At 42.9% G+C, this 8,835-nt stretch overlaps 1 protein-coding gene across 8 annotated transcripts in view; it reads right to left on the bottom strand.

The window, feature by feature from the left end:
- Window positions 1-7,248, bottom strand: part of NPHP1 (nephrocystin 1) — a 105,033-nt gene extending 97,785 nt beyond the window's left edge. For 3 of the 8 annotated variants that reach the window (XM_029231812.1, XM_029231810.1, XM_029231816.1), the window contains exons 1-3: window positions 7,156-7,248; window positions 5,520-5,691; window positions 2,733-2,905 (exon numbers count right to left, since the gene is read on the bottom strand). In XM_029231812.1, the coding sequence (XP_029087645.1) occupies window positions 2,733-2,801 (69 nt within the window). In that variant the 5' untranslated portion in view covers window positions 2,802-2,905; window positions 5,520-5,691; window positions 7,156-7,248. Of the gene's footprint in view, window positions 1-2,732; window positions 2,906-5,519; window positions 5,692-6,288; window positions 6,393-7,155 lie in introns of those variants that run through there. The other 5 variants (XM_029231811.1, XR_003794886.1, XM_029231819.1 and 2 more) reach the window with 5 other exon arrangements.
- Window positions 7,249-8,835: the final 1,587 nt, after the last annotated feature.

The raw sequence follows: 8,835 nt of genomic DNA on the forward strand, positions 1-8,835 counted from the left end.
TTGGCAAATGCATACACCCATGTAATCCAAACCCCTATCAACGTACAGAAAATTACCATTACTCCAGAAAGTATGTACTCGTTTGTGTAATCATTTCACAAGAATGTTTTTGAGATACTTCCATATTGTTGTGTGTATCATTAGTTTATTCCTTCTTATTGCCGAGTAGTATTCATTATATGAATAAACCACAAATTTTTTAATCCTCATTCTTATATCTTACATTGTGATTTAGTAATTTCCAAACACTATGTGTAACTTTGCCAACATACCCACAAAAGAGGCACATACATCTTTTGCATTCTATAGATACTGTGGAGAAGATAAAGTGGATGAAAGAAGAGAAATAAAAATTCTCTACTCTTGCCATTTTGCATCTGTTATTTACAAAATCCACACACATGCTAACAGAGTCGGTCATCACAGGCATGATCCAGATGGGCTCTTGATCACTTGTCCCATGGATACCAAGTTGGAAATCTGTTCCATTTTTTGCTTCAGGTGTCTTCCGTGGGGCCAGGGAAGAATGAGCTCACACTATGTCCTTCACAGACATACAGGGTATCAAAAGGCTCTGGAGCCAATTTGTCTCCGACTTGAATAATCCTGGCAATAGTTTACTTTGTTACATCTTTGTAATAATTATAATTTTTTTAGTTTACTTCTACAACATTTCCTGGTTCTCTCAATGTCCCACTAAATTTAAAATTAAATACAAAACCATATTAAGCATCTGGCCAAAGCTTAGCTTAAGTCAATGTCTCATCAAGTTTTATTTCTACCAGAAGAGTATTCTATTTTGTTGTACCACTATAATTCCACTAGAGTCCATTAAGAAACATTTCTCCATCCCATCTTTTGTACTTTTTAAGTGAAAGTCCAAAAGTGAATAAAATATGAGCATTCAGTACATCTCTTACCTGCTAAAGTTTATAAAATAATTCTATTTAGTGGAAACAATATTTGGTGATAGATCAAATGAAAAATAAAAAGTAAAATTAGCAAAGTAAAATAGGAATTTCAGAAAATAAAATAACAACACATTAATTACTACTTACTTTTTTCTTACAAACTTTTTTTTTCTTGGCCATGACACGTGGCCTGTGGGATCCTAGTTCCCCGACCAGGCATTGAACCAGGGCTCTCAGCAGTGAAAGTGTGGAGTCCCAACCACTGGACCACCAGGGAATTCCCTTTCTTAATTTTTTTTTTTTACGATATTTTTTTTAAACGTGGACCGTTTTTAAAGTCTTTATTGAATTCGTTACAATATTGCTTCTGTTTTATGTTCTGTTTTTTTGGCCCCCAAGCATGTGGGATCTTAGTTCCCCGACCAGGGGTTGAACCCACACCCCCTGCACTGGAAGGCGAAGTCTTAAGCAATGGACCACCAGGGAAGTCTCCCCACCCCAACCCAAAATTATAAAAATATCAAAAAGTATGAAGCGAAACATAATAGTCATTAGCATTCTGCCACATAGAGTTACCATGCTGGCATGTTTCCTTCCATCTTTTTTTCTATGTATATTACATATAAAATTTTAAAATTGAAATACTGTATATTCAATTTTATATTTTTTCTAACTTGACATTTTATCACAAATATTTTCCCTAACATGTTAAAATCTCCTTAAAATTTAAATCTCAGTATTATGTCCCAACATGTTATTTATCCATTCCCCTACTACTGATCGTTTAAGTTGCATCCAGCCTTTTGTATTATAAGTAATACTATGATGAATACCTCCATACCTCAACCTGTGTCTCAATTTTTTATTATTATGTACGGTAAATTCCTGGAAATGTAATTCCCAGCTTAGGAGCATGAATACTTGCTACATCTTGTCAAACCGCTTTCCAGAAATGCTGTGCCTTATACCCTGCAGCAGTGTAAGTGCCTGTTTCATCACAGCCTCCCCAATACCGGGTATTGTGATATTTTAAGTGTTTGTGATCTCTTACTTCCTTTGCAATTACTTGATTATCTTTTAAGTTAACTTTTCTCATATTTGTGTGTTACTAGTATTTCTCCTTTAGTTCAAGTCCTTTGCTCATTTGTCAGGTCTTATTTTTCTTATATATTAGGACTATTCCTTGACACCTATTTCGCTGGGATTCATGTGAAGCAAAAACACTCAGTAGCTCCACTGGATGAGGGATAAAGGAAAGGGGGCATGGAGAGTGGAGGAGAGTGATGTTGGGCGCAGAGGTGGTTGGAATAATTACTGTTAAAAGTTTAGATTTGGAGGGCTTCCCTGGTGGCGCAGTGGTTGAGAGTCCGCCTGCCGATGCAGGGGACACGGGTTCGTGCCCCGGTCCGGGAAGATCCCACATGCCGCGGAGCGGCTGAGCCCGGGAGCCATGGCCGCTGAGCCTGCGCGTCCGGAGCCTGTGCTCCGCAACGGGAGAGGCCACAACAGTGAGAGGCCCGCGTACCGCCAAAAAAAAAAAAGTTTAGATTTGGCGGTGAGATGGGTTAAGGGAGTTGTTAGGTTGGGATGCGTGGGAGGGCAGACTTAGTCGATGGTCCCGATTTTCTAGCCTCCCCGAGGTTGGGTTGGGAGTGTGAAGGATTAGAATCAGTTTGGTGCTGGGATCAGTTTGATGCTGGGGGTGGGGTGGGTTACAACTTGGAAAGGGAAGTGGGTTGGGGAGGCTCCCAGGGTTAGGGTGCGCCCCAGAGCTCGCCCGCCGCCAGAGCCCAGGTCCCCCAATGGACAGCCAGATGATACCTGCTGCTTCAGCTCCTGATTGCGACGCTGCAGTGACTGGAGGGGATCGCGCTGCCGCCTCGCCAGCATCTCCTTCGCCTCGGCGCGGAGCTCACGCCGGTCGCCAGGGAAACCAAGACGGCGGCACCGGAAGGTGACGCCATCACCGCGCGCCCGCCTCGCAGCCCGACTGCCTGGTGCGGGAAGAGTGTGGGGATGATTCTCCCTCGAGGAAGCCGCTCCGCCAGCCCGCAGGTCCTGAGCTCACTGCCCAGCTACTCACCTTTTTCTCGCCAGTCCGAAAGGATTGGGGTGGAGATGAGGGGGAATGCCCCCGCGGCGTCCGAAACTACAAGTCCCATAATACCCAGTACTACCACGACATTCCTCCTGGGGTACTGGGTGTTTTGGCACTTGTTTTCTGACACCAGTTTTTCTAAACTAACCTTAAGATACAACTTAAGCATCTCAATGTCTTAAATTAACTGCAAGCATAGCTTTCCTATATGGCCTTAATGGGATACGTGGTTCTGGCGCATACTCTCACTTCAAAAAGGCAGTTTTAAATTCTTTGCCACTTGGGATACTGCTGAAGTATCACTTCATTGTAGTTTTGCACATGGTCCATCCTGAGTTCTGGGAGGATGGTGACTCTGTTCTACAGCAATTTTGTGAGCACCTAATTATGAGCTCCATTTTACATCTCTCAGGGAGGTTGTAATAACATTTCCCCAAATGGGACTCAGTCCTATAAATCCAATTCCCAAACTCTTTCCACTACACCGAATAAGGATGACGACCTGAGCTCACTTTTCAAAAGATGAACCACACTGATGTGTTCTTCAGTACAACACACAAGGTAATTCCACAGGCCCAACTGCCATGTTATTTGCAATACTTTTTTCTTCAATAGAGAGAAGTGAAAAGCGCCCACCGCACTGAATTTTCGGGGTGAACACACCCCCATGTAAGTAACATAACCCAGATTTGGATACAGAATGTGACCAGCACCCTAGTGGTCTTCCCCTCCTTCTAGTCCCTGCCCACCTCCACCCCCTACACCAAATGTAAACACTATCCCAATCTCTAACTGTAAAAATCTGTCTTGCCTCTTTTTTGAACTGAATAATGGAATCACACAGTGTACTGGCATCTTGTCAGGCTTCTTTCATTCAACCTGTTTGTGCAATGAATCTATATCATCGTGTGGGTTGTAGTTTGTTCATTCTCATTGCTCTCTGATGTTTCATTGTATGACATACTCTAATATACTCATCCATTCTACTCTTTTTTGTATCTCATGTCTTTACTTTTAATTAATTTCTCCATCATGGCTCATGATACTTAAAAGTTCACTTAAACAGCCATAGTTTTTCCATTGAAAATCTAACAACAAATGAGGAAGTAGTAAGTACTATAAAGTATTTTTAGATGGATTAATAAATTGGTACTTCTAAGTGATCTTGTTAGAGGTAAGCAAAAAGAAAAAAACTACACTAAAGACAACCCATCATTTATGAAATCCTTATTTATTTTATATATGTCTATACAATTTTTTAAAAATAATCTACCTACTTTATAGGGATTTCCATATTTTAAATGGAAAAGTTACAGGGTCATGAAGATGGTAAAACTCTATATTGGTAAAAATAAACAAAATAAACCCCCTACACGTGTATATATGTATGAAGAAGGGTGCAAAAAAGGTTTATTACTCTTGTTCATCTCGGGTGGAAAGATGCTTTGATTTATACATTTTGGTACACGATTCAGCATGAGAAGCGTTTATTCCTTACGATTCCTGCATCAGTATCATCCATATCACCTGGGTGACTGTTAGAAATGCATATTCTCAGGCCTCACCATAGACCCACAGGATCAGAATCTAAATTTTAACAATACCCCAGTGTTTCACGTGCACCTTCAAGTTTGAGAAATACCGCTTAGGTATTCACCACGCCGTAAGGAGTGAGATTACTCAGCTAGCTGCCTTCTTTTTCATTAACTTACATTTCTTTTGACTTGTAATGCTCAGTATAGTCGCTTTAGCACTAGTCACTGCTTCTGTTGTCATCCCTTGATGCCATTACGAAAATCAGAGTAACCTACAAGACCGTTTTGAAGTGAGGTAGCCGAAACCAAAGCAAACCATGGCCATTGCTTCTCCCGAGAACAAGCTATTTCATAAAACTCGTTATGATTTTCTTCCATCAGTGTGTTACAATGTATATCAACTCTGTGTTACAATGTATATCAACTTTGGACCGCTGTCTCACAGGAGATACTGAAAAAGAATTTAACAGCTTCCAGACTAGTGGTTAACATGGAAAATGTAACATCTCCATGTAAGCCAATAGTTTCAGGGAAAAAACCAAACACATTTAAGTAGGGCAAGGGGTAGACAGCTAGAGGTGAAACAGTGAGAGGCAATGTCGGGGGGAATTGTCCACCACAGGGATGGGAACACATGGGCACAGTGTAAAGAGGCAGTAGGCAGAAAACGAGGGGCAGACTGAGTGGTGTAGGGTGGCTGAAAACCGCATAAGGACTAGACAGGCCTCGGGGGTGAACAGCACAGGCCTAGAGGGGCAGGATGACAGAACATTGGGGTGAGACAGGAGAGGGAGACGAGTGTGTCTGGGTGCTGCACATAAGTAATGGGAAAGGAGTCACATTGGAAAGACCAGGTCCACCAGGAACGTGGCACAAGAACAGGCCCATACGGGCAGAACTGGTCATAACCTAGATGCTTAACCAGGAACATACCAACAGTCTGGAGGCACCGTGGATGTGCCATAAGAAACCTACCTTGTCTCAAAGAGCCTCAACTCTTTGACCCTCAGTGATGAATGGTGACTCAGATACTTCAGCCACCTGCAGCCCAGATGGAATGGCGCTCTAAGAACCAACATTTCAGTCCTTAAGTACTGCATTCACAGAATGCAAATGAAGTTGGAAGTAATAAAGCATAACGGCCCTCCTAAAACAGAAAAAAAAAAAAAGCTCTCTGTGGAAACAACTTTCCTGAATCTTCTCATGTTAATACGGAGCTGATCCTAAATTTACTGAGAAACAAAATTAATCTTTATAGGAATGAGCAAGGGCAGTGTTCTAGAAAACACCTCTGGAAAATCAAAAATAACCTGGGACTTGGTCACTCTTGATTTTCAGACACAGTTATCCCTCGGTATCATCGGAGGGTATCATCCTGGAACCCCAGGAGCTGCCACAGATACCAAAATCCAAGGATGCTCAAGCGCCATAGTTGACCCTTCCTATCCATGTTTCCGCAGGCACAGACTCAACCAGCCATGGATAGTAAGTGGACAGTGGTCCACTTACATATAGATTTATTGAAAACAATCTACATGTAAGTGAACCTGTGCAATTCAAACCCATGTTCAAGGGTCAACTGTAGTTGGGATTTATCACTAAGGTCTATTCAATGAGGTTTCTCCTTCACATGTCTACTCCATAATGACACAAATGAAACTTCTGTCAGTAAAAACTTATACTTTGTGCTTGGAGTATGTTGTCAGCCTCAGATGTGTAAAGGTCTTACATACATTACCCTTACCTCAGTTATTTTTACATGCCGTTTGCTTTCCAGAATAGGTCCAGCAAAACTGCTAACCAAAGGGAATCATAGTGGTTCCTAGACCAACTTTGCTTTGCAGTTGTACCAAGGAACCAGCATAGATTCTTTAGAAAACAAGATATCTGACCAAAGACAGTAATTGTAAGTTTTGAGGATCAAATCTCTTAATTCAGTAAGCTGCATGGGAGGCAAGATACTCCTTTTCCTTTTAATAAAAGGTTCAAATATGTTTAATTTTTTTATTTTAAAAATAAAATTAATTCATAAAGTGCAAGGAGAAACTATTTCTGTCCAGTTCTCTATATCCATCTTCAACAAGCTGTTGGAAACAGAAAAGAGAAATAAAAATTAGGAATACATAATGGTTAACTTCAAATTATTCTATTGTTTAGTTAAACCATGAACAAGAAGACCTGGTGTTACAGATAAGAAAACTGAGACCCTGTAAATTTGCAGAGCTCTGATGAAAAAGCCAGGACTAGACTCAAGGTTCCCGACTTTCAAGCCATTGCCAGCCTGCCAAGGACCTAAGAATTTAGACTGGAGATGACAAAACATGAATGCAAAGATGTACTATGGTGCTACCAAGGATATTTTAAAAAATAAATTGATGTGGGGAGGGGGGAAGGGTGTGGTAGGAACACCTCCACGGTCCTTTTTTTCATTTTCTATTCTTTCCAGTATTTTCCATTTTGAAGCTTAATGTTGCCAAGGTGCAACGACTTTGCACGCGGTTAAGACAGTCCCGTTAAACACACGCAGTGAACTGATCTACGATACCAAAATGTGAGTTATTAGGGAAAACAGAACTTCCTCCTCTTTCTGGTGCCAGGGGGTACAAGTCACCTCCTGTGGGCTCTCCAAAGACCCTCCTGTCCCAAGATATCCGGCCGTCCCCGAAGTCTCCCCTTAGAGCGCCGCTGTAAGTACTGCTCACCGACTCCGGCAAGAGCCCGGCACTGCGGGCGGAGAGAGTGAGGCGAGCCTGGCTTCGGCTGGAGCCCCGCACCGGAGAGGCGAGGTGGCCTCGAGGTGGCCGCGCGGTGGCCGGCGGGGACCGACAGCGCGGGGATCTCAGGCCAGGTCCAGCTTCTTCTGCGTCGCCGCCAGCTTGTCTTGCAGCCTCTTCTTTCTCCAGTCCAGGTAGCGCCGCCGCAGCCGGTTTGCCTGCCAGCCCACGAGCACTCCGGAGGCGAAGGCCACCAGCACGGACAGCTGCAAAGTCCTCTCGGACACGTTCGCCATCGCGGCTCCCAGGCTTCCAGCGCGGCCTACGGCGCGGCGGCCGGGTCAAAAGGCGCAGCGCGTTTCGGGGCGGGGCGCGGGCCGTGAGAGCCCGGCGCGCCCTGCCGCGCAGCTCTTGCAATTTAAAGATTCGTCGATCTCGCCTGCTGATGAAGACTTGCCCCGCCCTTGAATAGCCCCACAGTTACGTCCTCTGAACCCCTATCATACTTATTGTTTGGCATTCATCAGATGTTGCCTTGATTTATTATTATTAGCTGACCACGGTGGTGCGTCTTTCCAACCTCATGGTCAGCTCAACCTCTTTGTATTTTCTCTCAGCAGCAGAATGCGAGCCAAATATGTGACTTTAAATTTTCTGGGAACCCATTTAAAAAAATGCAAACAGATGAAATTATTGTTAATAACGTATTTTACTTAGCTTAATATACATAAAGGATGTTATCTTTTCAACATGTAATCAGAAAAGCTATTAATGAGATCTTTTATTCTTTTTTTATACTAAGACTTTGAAATCTGGTGTAGATGTTATAATTAACAGCACATCTCAATTTGAACACTAAATTTTCGGTGGAGAGACTTGATCAGTTTCTAGAATTCACAAAAGTTAGTTGAAAAATTAGATTCACGTACCCACATTGTTTCAAACACATGTAAAAATTTCTCCAATATCTGAGTTGAGTATCTTTTTTAAAATAAATAAATTTATTTATTTATGGCCGCTTTGGGTCTTCATTGCTGCGTGCGGGCTTTCTCTAGTGAGCAGGGGCTACTCTTTGTTGTGGTGTGTGAGCTTCTCATTTCAGTGGCTTCTCTTGTTGGGGAGCATGGGCTCTAGGCACGCGGGCTTCAATAGTTGTGGCACGCGGGCTCCAGAGCGCAGGCTCAGTAGTTGTTGTGCACAGGCTTAGTTGCTCCACGGCATGTGGGATCTTCCTGGACCAGGGATCAAACCTGTGTCCCCTGCATTGGCAGGCGGATTCATAACCACTGTGTCACCAGGGAAGTCCGAGTATTGGTTTTTAAACTAAATTTTATTAAGTTGTTTTTAAAAATTCAGAAATCAGTTCTTCAGCCACACTAGTCACATAAGGGGCTAGTGGCTACCATATTGGACAGCAAGGTCTAGAGATCCATTCTATTCCCCAACTAACACTGGGTCAGAGTTGTGGGGATAGAGGGAAAACAAATTCTAATGATGAAATTCATTCTGGTGGACAGACCCTAAGGTAACCCCCAACAATTTCCACTCCTGAAGTTCATGTCTTAACTCCTTCTTCT

The sequence above is a fragment of the Monodon monoceros genome, unplaced genomic scaffold, assembly GCF_005190385.1.
Source record: "Monodon monoceros isolate NGI ecotype Baffin Bay Population unplaced genomic scaffold, NGI_Narwhal_1 Super_Scaffold_19, whole genome shotgun sequence".
In the NCBI taxonomy this organism is placed as follows: Eukaryota; Metazoa; Chordata; class Mammalia; order Artiodactyla; family Monodontidae; genus Monodon; species Monodon monoceros.